The sequence below is a fragment of the Microcaecilia unicolor genome, chromosome 4 (genome assembly GCF_901765095.1).
Source record: "Microcaecilia unicolor chromosome 4, aMicUni1.1, whole genome shotgun sequence".
NCBI lineage: Eukaryota > Metazoa > Chordata > Amphibia > Gymnophiona > Siphonopidae > Microcaecilia > Microcaecilia unicolor.
Window position 1 is genome coordinate 255,335,408 of NC_044034.1, and position 15,132 is coordinate 255,350,539.

General features: G+C 42.8%; 1 protein-coding gene across 1 annotated transcript in view; it reads left to right on the plus strand.

Moving 5' to 3' along the window:
- The window catches only part of LOC115468036 (interleukin-1 receptor type 1-like), an 81,504-nt gene that overhangs the window by 52,523 nt on the left and 13,849 nt on the right, over window positions 1-15,132 (plus strand). The window contains exons 7-8 of the mRNA XM_030199547.1: window positions 3,105-3,250; window positions 7,122-7,265. Coding sequence (XP_030055407.1) covers window positions 3,105-3,250; window positions 7,122-7,265 — 290 coding nt within the window. The remainder of the gene's footprint in view (window positions 1-3,104; window positions 3,251-7,121; window positions 7,266-15,132) is intronic.

The window sequence follows — 15,132 nt, forward strand, 5'->3', positions numbered from 1 at the left end:
ACTAGGGGCGTGCAGCCCGCAAAGTTTTATTTTGTTTAGTTTCCTACACAGTTTATAGGAATTTTTATTTTGTTCATTGTTTAAATTGTTTTCATTTTGGAAGCAATATTATTAGTGGTGCACACTCTTTGTAAATAGTGGGGTGAATTCTATAAATTGTACCTAAAAAACTGACACCAAACCTCCCCCACTTGTGCTCTTCTATAAGCCACGCTTAAAGTTAGGTGCAGTTTATAGAATAGTGCTTAAGTCCTTGGGGTCTCAGGTAATATAGGCATGTCCATTTGCACCAACAAATCTTGGTACAAATACCCCGGCCTAAATTTACACACTGAACCCCCTTATTCTATTGTGTGCCCAAAACCATGCCTATGATCTGCCCCAAACTACCCATGACCCTTCCATTTCCCTCCCCCTTTTTCGAGACACGTGTAAAATTTAGCCGAGGATTATGCACCTAAATTTACGTGCATACATCTTAATTGAGTATAATTAGTGCCAATAATTGCATGTTAAAAAGACGATTATTGGCACTAATTGGCTTGTTATTCAATTAAATTGCACACACAATTTTTAGTGACATTTTAGAATTAGGGGGAGTATGTGTATATCTTATTTGTGAAGAGGGTGCTCTATTGGAAAATAGTGCACCCTTCTCGCAAATAGGGCACACTCTTTTGCAAGATTGCATACTTTTTAGGGCAGAGTTTGAAAGGATTTGGGATATTATTTCTGTCTATTTGGGCTAAAAATTATACAAATATGCTATCAGAATGGAAAAGTGGCCTACAGGGCCGCCGAGAGACACACCCGGGCCCTTGGCAGAACTGGACTGCCACGCACTGCACCCCCCCCCCCACCCAACTCATGCTGTCGTTCCTTCCCATCTGCCCCCTTACCTTTCTGTCTCTGCCTCCAAGGCGGGGGGGGGGGCTGGCGCCAGCAAGCCTCTTCCTACCTGCCTTCTCCTACAGTCTGTCCTCTCCTGCTCCTGTCCGTGTTGGGAGTCGGGACCCGGATGATTGCATTAATGCAATATCGTGCTAATGCAATCATCCTGGTTCTGGGTGGCATGCAGGAACAGGAGAGGACAGACCCGGAAGCTTGCTGGCACTGGGCCCAGGCCCCCCCTTGGAGGTCAGGCCTGGGGAATTTTGCCTCCCCCCCCCTCTCAGTGGCCCCAGTGGCCTAATGATTAGAGTAGCAGGTTATGGACCTGGGTAACAGGACTCAATTCCCACTGCTGCCTGATGGTTAGCAGTGGGTTGAGATCCCGGGGATCCAGGTTCAATTCCCTCTGCAGCTCTGTGTGACCCTGGGGAAGTCACTTAACCCTCTGTTGCCTCAGGTACAACAATAGTACAATGTATTACTTAGATTGTGAGCCCACTAGGGACAGTCCCAGTGCCTGTAAAATTAAACTGTAAACTGCTTAGGTCTAATTAAGTTATGCGGTATATAAATATTTGTAAATAAATAAATTAAGGGGGTCTGCCGCAGAACCCACTTTATTCCTATGGGCCTGCTGCAGGTGACCCCTATAGTGTTCTATACTAGTTTCAGATGTTTCTAAAAGATATTTCTGAAAGCAAAAATTAAAGTACTGTAGTCTTAAAGTACTGTAGTCATTGGACCCTACCTGTCCTTCCAACTATCGCACCATCTCCCTCCTCCCTTTCCTATCCAAGATACTTGAACGTGTTGTTCACCACCGTTGTCTTGACTTTCTTTCATCTCAAGCTATTCTTGATCCGCTTCAATCTGGCTTTCGCCCCCTTCATTCAACTGAAATGGCGCTTGCTAAAGTCTCCAATGATCTGTTCCTGGCCAGATCCAAAGGTCTCTATTCTATCCTCATCCTTCTCAATCTATCTGCTGCTTTTGACACTGTTGATCACAGCCTACTCCTTGATACGCTGTCCTCACTTGGATTTCAGGACTCTGTTCTTTCCTGGTTTTCTTCTTATGTCTCCCAGCCAGGGGTGTGCTGGTAAATTTTTAACAACAGGCTCTTTCTCCGGAGGTAGCCAGCTCTGCAGTTGGAAGGGCCAAGGGTGGCGGGGGGGGGGGGGGGGGGGGAGCAACACTTGCCTCTCTCTCCTCCCTCCCTTCTTTGTGCAGGCACACTAGCCAATAAATGGACTGCCACCACTCCCAAGGTCTTGCTCTGAGCAGCATGCTGAAACTTCTCACACATGCTGGAGAAGTCCCAGCCTGCTGCTCAGAGCTGGAAACAAGGAGCGGTGAACAGCAGCAGTCTATTTACTTGGCTGGCAGGGCTCAGCATCCCCACCAGCAAAGTAAAAGAGAATTCAGCAGGGGGCCCAAGCCCACATTTTGGAAGCCAGTTGTTAAAGTAGCCATGGAGGGCCCTACTTTAACAACCGGCTCCCAAAATTCTTAAAAACTTAACAACCGGCTCTTGGGAGCCTGTGAGAGCCTGCTCTAGCACACCACTGCTCCCAGCGTACCTGTAGTGTATACTCTAGTGGATCCTCCTCTACTTCTATCCCACTGTCAGTTGGTGTACCTCAGGGATCTGTCCTCGGACCTCTTCTTTTCTCCACCTATATTTCTTCCCCTGGTACTCTGATCTCATCCCATGGTTTTCAGTATCATCTTTATGCTGATGACTCCCAGATCTACCTCTCCACACCAGAAATCTCAGCCGAACTCCAGGCCAAAGTATCAGCCTGCCTGTCTGACATTGTTGCTTGGATGTCTCAGCGCCATCTGAAACTAAACATGACCTTGCTGCACCATATGCCTAGAATAGACTTCCTGAGCCGGTATGTCAAGCTCCATCTCTGGCCGTCTTCAAATCTAAGCTAAAAGCCCACCTTTTTGATGCTGCTTTTAACTCCTAACCCTTATTCACTTGTTTAGAACCCTTATTTTATCACCCTCACTTTCATATTCACTTATCTCTTGTTTGTCCTGTTTGTCTGTGCTAATTAGATTGTAAGTTCTGTCGAGCAGGGACTGTCTCTTCATGTTCAGGTGTACAGCGCTGCGTACGTCTAGTAGCGCTATAGAAATGAGTAGTAGTAGTAGTAGTTAAGAAATGTTGTTATCATTTAAAAAATACTTTTTTTTTTAAATAGTGATACAGTCTTAGATGGGACTAGAATAAGAACAAAGTACCTCAATATTACAGAAGTGAAAAACGAAGATTATGATCAGATATTTATGTGTCTTGCTAAATCAAGTAGAATGCATTCACGTGTATTCGTTTCATTAAAACCACCAGGTAAGGTTCTTTCTTTCCATTCTCACTCCATGTCATATTGCATTAGCATGATTTGACGCGATAGGCTGCTGTCACATGCATTCGATAACCCATATGTGGTTTGTTAGCACACCAAAACAATGTAGGGGTCTGTTAACTAAGGGGCCCTTTGACTAAAGGGTATTAAGCCCTAATGTGTACTTACACCCTAATTCTGTAAAAGTTGCCAAAAATTGTGTGTGCAAATTTGTGCACACACCCAATTTGCATTCTCAATTTATTTGAATAACGAGCTAATTAATGCTAATTGGCATTTTATCAAGCAATTATTAACAATAATTAGATTTAACTGGCACTTACAAATGGACATTCACACCTAAATTTTGCACATGAGTAAAAATAAGGGATGCGGAAATGGAAGGTTCATGGGTAGAATGGGGTGTTCCTAGCATTGATGTGCACTGTTATAGAATAATGGGGATATACACCTAATTTATGTACATACATTTGCATGACATTTCAGTTGGTGCAAATGGCTGAGCCTAAAGTTAGGCATGAGTCCCAGTCATAAGCTCTATTCTATAAACTGTGCCTAACTTTAAGCACAGCTTATAGAATAGCGCTTTTTTCTATGCCAGTTTTTTAGGTGCCATATATAGTATCTATCCCTTAGCAAGCAAGAAAATTCTTACTACAAAACACATTAAAGTCTTTTAGGTCATTTCCCTATTGCCACATGCTAAGCATGCATTAACTATATATAATATATATATTTTTGTAGGGGGGGGGGGGTCATGGGATGAAAGTGGGCATTCCTGCACTATGGGCCAGATTCTATATATGGCACCTAAAAAATCCACACGGAGCTCAGTGTCGCCTAAGAATATTCTATAAAATTTATGCACGGTATATAGAATATTATCGCGCCTAAATCTGTGTGTGGCCATTTACACCAACGAAAACCTGGTGTAAATCCCAGCTCATATATTTAGGTGGACTGCACCATATTCTATAACTACGCGCATAAATTTTAGAACACCCATGAAATGCCCATAAACATGCCCCCTTTGAACTGCATGCATTTATTTTGAACTGCACACTTCACCATTTAGGCGCAGTTCATTATAGAGTGCGCTTACCGAGTTGTGCGCCTAACTTGAAATTATCGTCAATTAGTGCTCATTGTTTGTTAGGTGCTGTTAGAAACACTGATTGGCTTGTTGAACCAATTAAGTTAAGTGCGTAGTTTTAGAATGCGCCTGGATTTCAGCATGCCAATCTAGGCGCTATATATGTATAATCTCCACCTATCTGGCTAGCGCATTCTGATTAGCACTCACTAATCAGATAATGCAGTGTTAGCGTGGGAGCACATAGCACCTCCTAAATAGTAGGTGGTAAGTTCTCCCTTGTTAACCCCAGCAGGTAGCCTGCATATTAATGGCTACATAATTTAAGGGTCCTTTTACTAAGGTGCACTGAAAAATGGGCTGCGTGTTTTGGGCCTTTTTAAAATTTTTGCCGAAAATAGATGTGCGGGAAAATAAAAATTGGCATGCGTCCATTTTGAGTCTGAGACCTTACCGCCACTCATTGACTTAGTGGTAAGGTCTCATGCGGTAGTCGTGTGGTAATCATTTATGCGCATAGAATGACGATTATCTCCTGGTTTTCACCACATGCAGGAATATAAACATTACTTTCTGGTGTGTGTAGCGAATGCACGTAAAAACCAAAATTACCGCCCGAGCCACGTGGTAGCTGGGCGGTAACTCCAAATTGGCGCACGTAGGATGCGCATACATGCTTATGGGATTTAGTAAAAGGAACCCTTATTTATTTAATATTAGGATTTATTTACCACCTTTTTGAAGGAATTCACTCAAGGTGGTCTACAGTAAGAATAGATCAAACATGAGCAACAGGCAATTACAGCAGTAAAAATATTCAAAAAACATTACAAAGTATGGCATAGTATATTACTTAAATTAAGGGCCACTGGTAGTCTTATCACTGGTCCAGTTTTTACTATCTCAATTTATTCAGGATGTAACAGCAGTGACGTTTAGGACAGGCTGGATAGAGAGAGAGAGAGCTGAGACAGACCGAGAAGTGAGAGTCTAAATGCGTGGGCTAGTAACGTCAGGATTAAAGTCTGCAACAGGCCTGAATAAGTGAAAGACAGAATCGATTGCAAAAACTATCTTGCTCTGTGACATGTGAAATATTATCCTTCAGGGGTGAGATGTCTTTGGTTTTTCTCCTAAGGGAATTTTTTCCAATAGACGAGAGAATTATTGAGCCTGAATAAATTGAGATAGTAAAAACTGGACCAGTGATAAGACTACCTCCACAAAACAGCTTGTGCGCACTTATGAAAATAGAGTGCAAAGTATGTTCTGAATAGAACAGCCAGGCTGGGGAGCTCTGAGGTCCATGTAATAAAAACAACAATATAGAGTGTGTAATTAATTGGATTCACATGCAAGGAGCAAGACAGTTTGAATACCACATGGTAAATACAATAAGAATTAAAATAGCATACTACTTACAATGTCAACAAAATATGTAATAGGAACATTTTAATTGATAGTGAACGGTATAAGCAAAGATGGAACATATAGATAGGTAAGAGAGTAAGAAGAGTTAGAAAGTAAGGTGACTAATTTAAATAAATGTCATGTCCCCTACCTCAACGCAAATGGTGTCCTCGGGCTGAGCGGGGTCTCGTCGACTCGCACATTTGACTGGCACAGCCCTGAGCCATGTGTGTGTAGTTCTTCTCTGGCTACAGGCTTTCATACACCTGTGTCTGCTCTCTCTCTCTGCCCGACTTCCAGGCTCTTTGATTGCTTTGCTTCCACGCACCTGTGTATGCTCTCTCTCTGCCTGGCTTCCCTTGCTTCTCTCTTATTGGTCTTCTGGTTCCTCCTTCCCCTGCTCTTGTCCTATGGCTGTGCTCCTTCTCCCTGCCGCTTCCTGCTGATGTCAGATGCCAGCACTTTATCAGCTGAGCTCTTCCTGGATTCCATGCTTCGGCTTCTACTTTGGTAGGTGTTACTTGCTCTGTAGTGTGCTTCTTCTTTACTTTGTCCCTCATTGCTGACTTTGTCTGTACCTGGATTACTCTCTTGACCTGCTGTCTGCCTATTGACTTTACCTGTACCTGGATTACTCTCTTGATCTGCTGCCTGCCTTTTGACTTTGCCTGTACCTGGATCACTCTCTTGCTTGCTGCCTGTCTGGCCGTTACGTTCACTACCCCGCTTCCTGCTCCGTCTCATAAGTCCTGCAGGCTGCCTACACCTAGGGGTTCAACCTCTGGGGGACGGCGGTCAGCACAGCTGAAACCCAGGGTTTTCCGGCCGCCAAGCAGAACCTGGTCCGAGAACCAGGCTCAGCAGCGCTGTACTTGGTACAAGAACTCACAAGTCTGACAATAAAGTTGCACATGAGATCAGAGAGATGGTTAAATATTGTCTCAGCTAGGGTAGGAGTGGATAAACTGGTGGCCTTTTTTTTATAAAGGGGTGCTTAGATGTGGGCAACCTAATCCTACTCTATAATGGCAACACACCCACATTGGCATGTGCTGCTTGATTACTGTGTGAGAATCAAGTGAGCCCTTATTGCTAGGCAAATGGGTGGCAATAAGGGCTCAGGCAGTAAATAGCCACTCACCACTTTAAATTTTAGCACACAGCCATTTACTGCTCCATTGAAAAATGCTTTATTTCCCAGCTGTGGTATAAAATGGCACAGCATGCACCAAAGACAACGCGCCCACTTTTTACCGTAGCTTAGTAAAAGGACCCCTGAATATGGTCCAAAAATCTGAGAGATTTTATAGACTAATACTTGTTTACAATGTGTTATTTTCTTTTGTATCCAGATACCAAAGTGCAGCGATACTTGATTGGCATATTCGTTGCACTGGGTCTTGTAATCATATTGACTGCAGTGACCTGCAAGATTTTCAAGATTGAAATTGTGCTTTGCTATCGGAAACACTGTCTCCCTCTTACATGTAAAGGAGGTACGTGTTCACAACTCTTTTCTACAATGTGTAGAGACTGTTTGTTCTAAATTTTCTTGACAGGGTTGCAAGACAGAGAAAACTATATCATAGACAAACAAAAGAAGTGATAAAACTGACATGTGGAAATTCACTGCACCATCTGACTCTTGGTTACTGATTAACAAAATTGTTTCCAGAGAATGTTTTAATACATTTTTTATTTTAAAAGGTGGAAAATCAGTCTAAAATGGTAATCAATTTTTAAAGAGAAATTTAAGGATTAATATTCAAATGAGTTAAAGTGGGAAGAAGAGGCTGAACAGGCCATCTGTGGATATTCAGTGATGCTTAACCAGATGGTACCACTGAATATCTGCTCTAAACACTGTGATACAATCTGGTTAATGGCAGGGTAGTTAATGGGTGGGGCAGGGATGGATTAACCTAGCAACCAGGTGAGCACTGGCTCAGACCACTGAAGATAAAGGGCACCAAAATCCTGGTCCAGCATCTCTGCTTCTCTGTTCCCTCCCCCACTTCCTCCCATAGTCTGGAATCTCTCACTCCACTCCCTTCCCATGCCTCACGCATGATCTGGTATCTCCTCTTCTCTCTCATTCTCTCCCTTCACTGGTCTACCTTGAAACTCTTAGAAGGTATTGGCAGTGGCAGTGATCCACGCATGCTGCCTGCACCTGATCTGGAGCCTTCCTTCTGCCATGTCCCACCCCCTCTGATGCAACTTCCTGTTTCTGGCAGAGTGGCAATTGGCAGAAGGAAGGCTCCAGGCCAGGTGCAGGCAGGATGTGTGGATCTTTGCTGCTGATGGTGTCTAAGAATTTCAAGATAGACCAGGGAAGGGGGGTTGAGAGAGAGGAGAAGATAACCAGATCACAGGTGTGGAGCAGGAATGGTGAGTTGAGGGAGAGATATTGGATTGCAGAGGGGAAGGGAGATATACCAGATCACTGGTGGGAGGGGGAACGAGTGAAGGGAAAGATACTGGATCACAGGCATGGGGAGGGATGCTGATGCAGATGGGCGCTGAGGCATAAGTTGACTCAGGATGCCATAGTCCTTTCAGCCAACCCTGGGTTGGAACTTGGGCTGAATCAGCACTTTATTAGGTTAGCTGCCATTTTGAGACTTCTAATCAGATAGCTAAGCAGTTAAAGTGAGGACAGAAAAAGGCTGTCCTAATTTTAACCACTTAGATTTCCAGGCACTGGTCTGAATACTGGCTGGCAGCTGGATAGCTGATGGAGACTGGTCGACCCTGAATATTCAGTGCCAATTGCCTTACTACTACTACTACTAGTAATAGCATTTGTATAGTGCTACCAGACGCATGCAGCGTTGATCACTTGACATAAAGAGACAGTCCCTGCTCAAAGAGCTTACAGTCTAGGTAGAACAGACAGACAAGACATTAACGGGCAAGGGAATTAATGGGTAGAGAGGAGGAGGGCAAATGAGTAGTGGTTAGGAGCCAAAGGCAGACGTGAAAAGGTGGGCTTTTAGCATAGATGTAAAAACAGGTAGAGATGGAGCTAGATGTATGTGTTCGGGAAGACAGTTCCAGGCATAAGGTGCTGCAAGATAAAAGGAGCGAAGTCTGGAGTTAGTGGTGGAGGAGAAGGGGGACGATAAGAGAGATTTGTTCAGAGAGCGGAGTTCACAGGGAGGAATGTGGGGAGAAATGAGAGAGGAGAGGTAATGAGGGGTCATAGAGTGGATGCATTTAAAGGTCAGTAAGAGGAGTTTAAACTGTATATGGAAGCGGACAGGGAGCCAGTGAAGTGATTTGAGGAGTGGGCTAGTGTGGGCATACATGGTCCGGCATTAACTATGTAGGTTTGATTCATCCCCTCTCTTTCAAAATATTTTATTAGTTTTCCATATATAACAATAAGGGACAACAAAGAAATTATGGTACAAAAGGGAAAGGAAAGGAGAGTATCTAGGTGTCTAATACATTATGAAAGCTAACAAGATTGAAGATAGATCTCAACTGGCAACCAGACTTTTTTGTAGAGATTGCTGATCGAGATTTCTCTGACATGGCAAACTCAAAGTTTGATTTATCCCATGGCTGTCAAAAGCTTGAAACTAATGACTACTACTACAGGCTTAATATTGGCCCGTCAGATTTTAAGGTTTAATTTATTTGATATACCGCCTATAAAAAACTTATCAAAGTGGTATACAGCTTAAACATTATCAAAGTGGGACGACTATAACTAGGATAAAACACAATGGGAGTGGCCTAGGTTAAACAAGTATATTATAATAAAATATCACCATAAGACAGAAGAGAGAAAAAGTGGAGGTGTGTAAAGACAATATAAATGTAAGAAGAAAGCAGAGAAAATGATGAAATGCTGCAGCCAGAGCACCAGCAAACACCAGGAGAAGCAAAACAGGGTGGACAGGAATGACACAGTAACTAATCAATCGGTGAGGTGAAAAAATCAAAATAATATGTCTTCAACATTTTCTTGAATTTATTCAGCGTGAATGTGGATCGGCAGCCCATTCCGTAAGGAAGGGGCCACTGCACTGAAGCACAATTTCGAGTTTTATCCAAGCGTATCGGAAGATGGGATAGAATAACCATAAGATTGTGCTTGGTAGAATGAAGAGAATGGGATGGTTTATATGAGATGAAGAGACTGAAAAGGAATGGTGGATAACCAGAATAAAGAGACTGATGGGCCACAATAAGAATCTTGAAAAAAGACATTAAGCGATGGGAAGCGAATGTTCAAGGGTGAGAAGAGGATTTACTCTGTCATACATTTTGGCACCGTGGAGAAGTTTAACAGAGGATTTGTAAATAAGTTAAAATCACTTGGGTTTGGGGCGGGCCTAGGTATAAGAATTAAAGCAAACAAAATGAGATATAACTAATGAGTGGATCAGAAGATGAAAAGCAGATTGGTTCAGGAGTGGGCAGACTGCGCGTATCTGCCTTGAACCAGAATTTAAATTAAATTAAATATGGATCAATTTATAGAAGTGCATTTGCAGGCTTTTGGAGAACCAGACTGGGTAAAATTGGCAGAAAATGGCCCAAAAATAACTCACTGTTCCCTGTATCGGGTATCTCTCTTTGGAACTCTCTCCCTCTGGCCCTTATATCAGAGACAAACTACCTAAGCTTCTAGAAGAGGCTAAAAACCTTCCTCTGCTACATAAGAAACATAACATCGTTAACCCCCGGATGAACTATAAAACTATTGAAGGAAAAAATACTAACCACTCTCACACCCTCCAATGTCACACAATGTTGTAGCTAACCAAAAGATTGTACTCACGAAAGGTCCTACCTACAAACAAGTTTGTATTCATATAATGTCATACGCATATTATTGTACTACCATTATCCCACCTAAAATGTAAACCACACTGAACCCTAAACAGGGGATATCAGCAGTATAAAAGACCTGAATTGAATTGAACAGTGGTATAGAATGCAGCAAAGTTTGGCTGCTAAACCAGTGATCTAGAATAGAATGAACTAGCACTCTGAGCTCACTTCAGAGGGGACCTTACAAGCTATGTGCAGATGAATTGGAAGAACTAGGTCCTCCAGGGAGCTTTATGTCAAAATTTACAGATGTTTGGCAGAAAAGAACCAAAAGAAGAAGTAAGAAGATCTTGGTCCTGTGCAAAAAGAACTGGGTTTGCATCAATATTCAGATAAACCCATGTCAGTAGCAGAAAAGGAACAGTGCTGTCAAGGAGGCCTCTGCCTCTATTGTGGGCAGCTGAGGCACCAAGTTAACTGTAAGAATACACCACAGACATCTCACACTACCCAAGAGGAGAGAAAGAGAGCATCATATCCAGTAGAGCAGTGGAATTTGAGAAAAGTACAAATATTCCATCTGGATCAGGCATTTCACTGGGAACTCAGCTGTCTTGGAAGGAAGTGGAATATCCAGCCCTCACCATGATTGATTCAGGAGCTTCAGTGTGTTTATGGATCACATACTTATCCACATGTTTATCCAGCTACATAAGGTTCCTATAGAACAAAGGGAATGACCATGACAGTAGAGACTATTTGATGTATTCCATTTATCATCATGTTTAGTGACTTTAGATACTGGACTATTGATAATAACTACAACCAGGAAGTAATGCATTTTGATTGTATCCATGCATCCAACTTTGGAGTCATTTTAGGATTACCATGGCTGGACTTTCATGATCTATACACCCAGTGGAAGATGCACCAGCATAATCAATTCCTTCTTCTGCCAAAACATTGGTTGTTCAATGTAGAGTCAAAGGGCAATGAGCCACAAGGGAGTGCTCAGGTGTTATTCAGCAATGAAGACTTGGGACAAATGCTTAAGGAATATTCTGAGTTTGGGATGTTATAAAGTGACTGCAGATATATTACCTCTGCATAGACCCTACAATTGCTGTTTTTGATGTTTCACCGAGGATGCAGCTGTTTGTGCAAGAAAAATCAACTTTGGGAAAAGAGCAGGGAGGTAGAATTTGATCATCAGAAAATGCTACATGACATATCTAGGTCAAGATCTAAGAAAATCTCCCTTTTGCAGTATTTTCATTATTGATGCAAAATACTTTGCTAAACAATATGCGGTTTATGTCAGTGCTCTATCAGTAGAGGTGACTGATCGGTCACCCTGTGACATATTTCTTGTGGTAACTACAGTGAGTGTATTCTATTCAGTTGCAAAACAATCATGAGCTAATGGTCATATGCTGACAACAAGGCATCAAGCACTAGGATCACCAATTCCTTCTCTTCTGCTCTAGTTGTTGTATCTCCTGAACAACAACCTTTCACCACCAGGTCTGTCTTTTTCAAGTCTTGAGATTCATCCATGGATTCTATAGACTCGGTAAAGATAAAAACAGAAGCTGATGCATCTCTACCACATGAGGAAGTGATGTTTCCATGGAAACATGTTGAGGGTTTTGTCACATTGGTATAGGGATTTTTTTTTTTTGGTGTGTATAAAGAAAAGTTATGCTTTGATAGAAAATGAGACACATATGGCTGATAGTTCTGACTTAAACAGTTTTCCTTGGGGTCCTTTTATCAAACCGCGGTAAAACGTGGCCTCTGAGCTGCCTTATGCAGGTCTTTCCCATGCACTAAAGGCCTTTTTTACCGCAGCAGTAAAATGGCCACTTTCCTGTTTTTGTATTAATGACCATGTGCTAATGTTGCCATGATGCTATGAGTTTATCTTGTTGGGCAGACTGGATGGACCGTACTGGTCATTATCTGCCATCATCTACTACGGATAACGCTGGGCATCGTGTTCAGATAAGTTCTGCTATAAAGAGATCTGTATGATTTAATATTTAGTACATATTTAACATTTAACGGTGGATTGAGGTTTTTTTTTGCCGATGATGATAACATATGCTCCTTGATAAAGAAGGCTGATTGCCATAATTATAAGGAGCCCGTTTGAGGCTTTTTCCTCCATTCTTTCATTTTTTCGTTCTGCTTAACAGTTGTGCAGAATTGAATATGGATTATGCTGCTAAAAGTTAAAAGTTGAAATATAGTCGTGATATTTTGAAGAGGACTGTACAGTTGTATGCAATAATTTGTAGTTACACAGGTCACTGCACTTAGGGGCCCTTTTACTAAGCGGTGGTAGGTCCACTGCGGGCTTACCATGCGCCAAACAGGAACTACCGCTGGGCTACCACAGCAGCCGGGCAGTATTTCCCACCCCCTAGTGTGTGCCATTTCTGGCGCTACAAAAATATTTTCTATTTTTGTAGTGCCAGTGTTTTACCTGGTGGTAATCAGGCAGTGCCGCACGCTGCCCAGTTATCACCAGGTTAGTGCAGGAAGCCTTACCGCCACCTCAGTGGGTGGCAGTAAGTGCTCCCCCCTGAAATGGCCATGTGGTAAGTGGTTCACTTACCACACAGTTGTTTCTTTAAAAAAAAAAAAGAGAGAGCCTTTCAATTGCTGCAGTAAAGGAAGACCTCGGCGCACGTCAAAAAACATGAGCTGACACTAGTGCAGGCCCCCTTTTACCGAAGTTTAGTGAAAGGACCCCTTATGTACTCTTCTATAAACCAGGGAGAGGCGGTTTTGATGTGACATCTACATCCGAATTGAGACATTTTGCCGAAACATCTCAAAAATACATCTAGCTCACAGTCCTAGATGAACCAGAAAAACGTCTAAATTTCTGGTTCAACTATGGCTTTCAGATAGATGTTTTCATGCTCAATGTGTCCATCTGTAAATACTATTTTTGGAAGAAAAAGTCCAAGGCAAAAACATAGAAAAAAAAAAAGTCAAAAGGACGTCTGTCTGGCAGCATTCCTAGTAAACTGACCACACAGACATCCTAGCAGTGCAGAGGGGCAGACTAGTGGTCAGTGCAGTGGACTTCACATAAAGGGACCCAGGTACAAATCCCACCTAAACCCATTTATATTGTATGGTGAGCCCTCCAGGTACCTAAAGGTCCACCACTACAACAGCCATCAGGTTTGCAGATCATTTATATATTTAGGTACAGAAGGTATTTTTATGTTCCAGGAGGGCTCACATATTTGTACTGAAATTAAACAGTTAAAGTGGAACTAGATCCTGGGTTCTGTTGTTCACCATCCACTGCCTTTTCTATTTCTATTTCCATCTTTCCTATTTATATTGTATCTTTTCAGATTTATTTTAACATCTTTTGTAAACTGCTTTGATAGACTCTGTCTCTAGTGGTATTTCAAGACTGATAATAAACTTGAAACACTGACCACTAGGCTACTCCATCCACTTGCTTGTTGCTTTCTTATCTGGAGCTGTCATAGAGTACTACTACTACTACTATTTAGCATTTCTATAGCGCTACAAGGCGTACGCAGCGCTGCACAAACATAGAAGAAAGATAGTCCCTGCTCAAAGAGCGTACAATCTAATAGACAAAAAATAAAGTAAGCAAATCAAATCAATTAATGTGTACTGGAAGGAGGAGAGGAGGGTAGGTGGAGGCGAGTGGTTACAAGTGGTTACGAGTCAAAAGCAATGTTAGAGTGGGCTTTCAGTCTAGATTTAAAGGTGGCCAAGGATGGGGCAAGACGTAGGGGCTCAGGAAGTTTATTCCAGGCGTAGGGTGCAGTGAGACAGAAGGCGCAAAGTCTGGAGTTGGCAGTAGTGGAGAAGGGAACAGATAAGAAAGATTTATCCATGGAGTGGAGTGCACGGGAAGGAGTGTAGGGAAGGACGAGTGTGGAGAGATACTGGGGAGCAGCAGAGTGAGTACATTTATAGGTTAGTAGAAGAAGTTTGAACAGGATGCGAAAATGGATAGGGAGCCAGTGAAGCGACTTGAGGAGAGGGGTAGTATGAGTAAAGCGACCCTGGCGGAAGATGAGACGTGCAGCAGAGTTTTGAACCGATTGGAGAGGGGAGAGGTGACTAAGTGGGAGGCCAGCAAGAAGCAGATTGCAGTAGTCTAAACGAGAGGTGACAAGGGTGTGGATGAGGGTTTTGGTAGAGTGCTCAGAAAGAAAGGGGCGGATTTTACGGATGTTGTAAAGAAAGAAACGACAGGTCTTGGCGATCTTCTGGATATGAGCAGAGAAGGAGAGAGAAGAGTCAAAGATGACCCCAAGGTTTCAAGCTGAGGAGACAGGGAGAATGAGAGAGCTATCAACAGAAATAGAAAACGGAGGGGGGGGGGGGGGGGGGGAGTGGGGAGGTGGGTTTGGGGGGGGAAAATGAGAAGCTCGGTTTTGGTCATGTTTAATTTCAGGTGGCGTTGAGACATCCTGACAGCAATGTCAGACAAGCACGCTGAAACCTTGGTTTGGATGCAAGGTGAGATATCAGGGGTAGAAAGGTAGATTTGGGAGTCATCAGCATAGA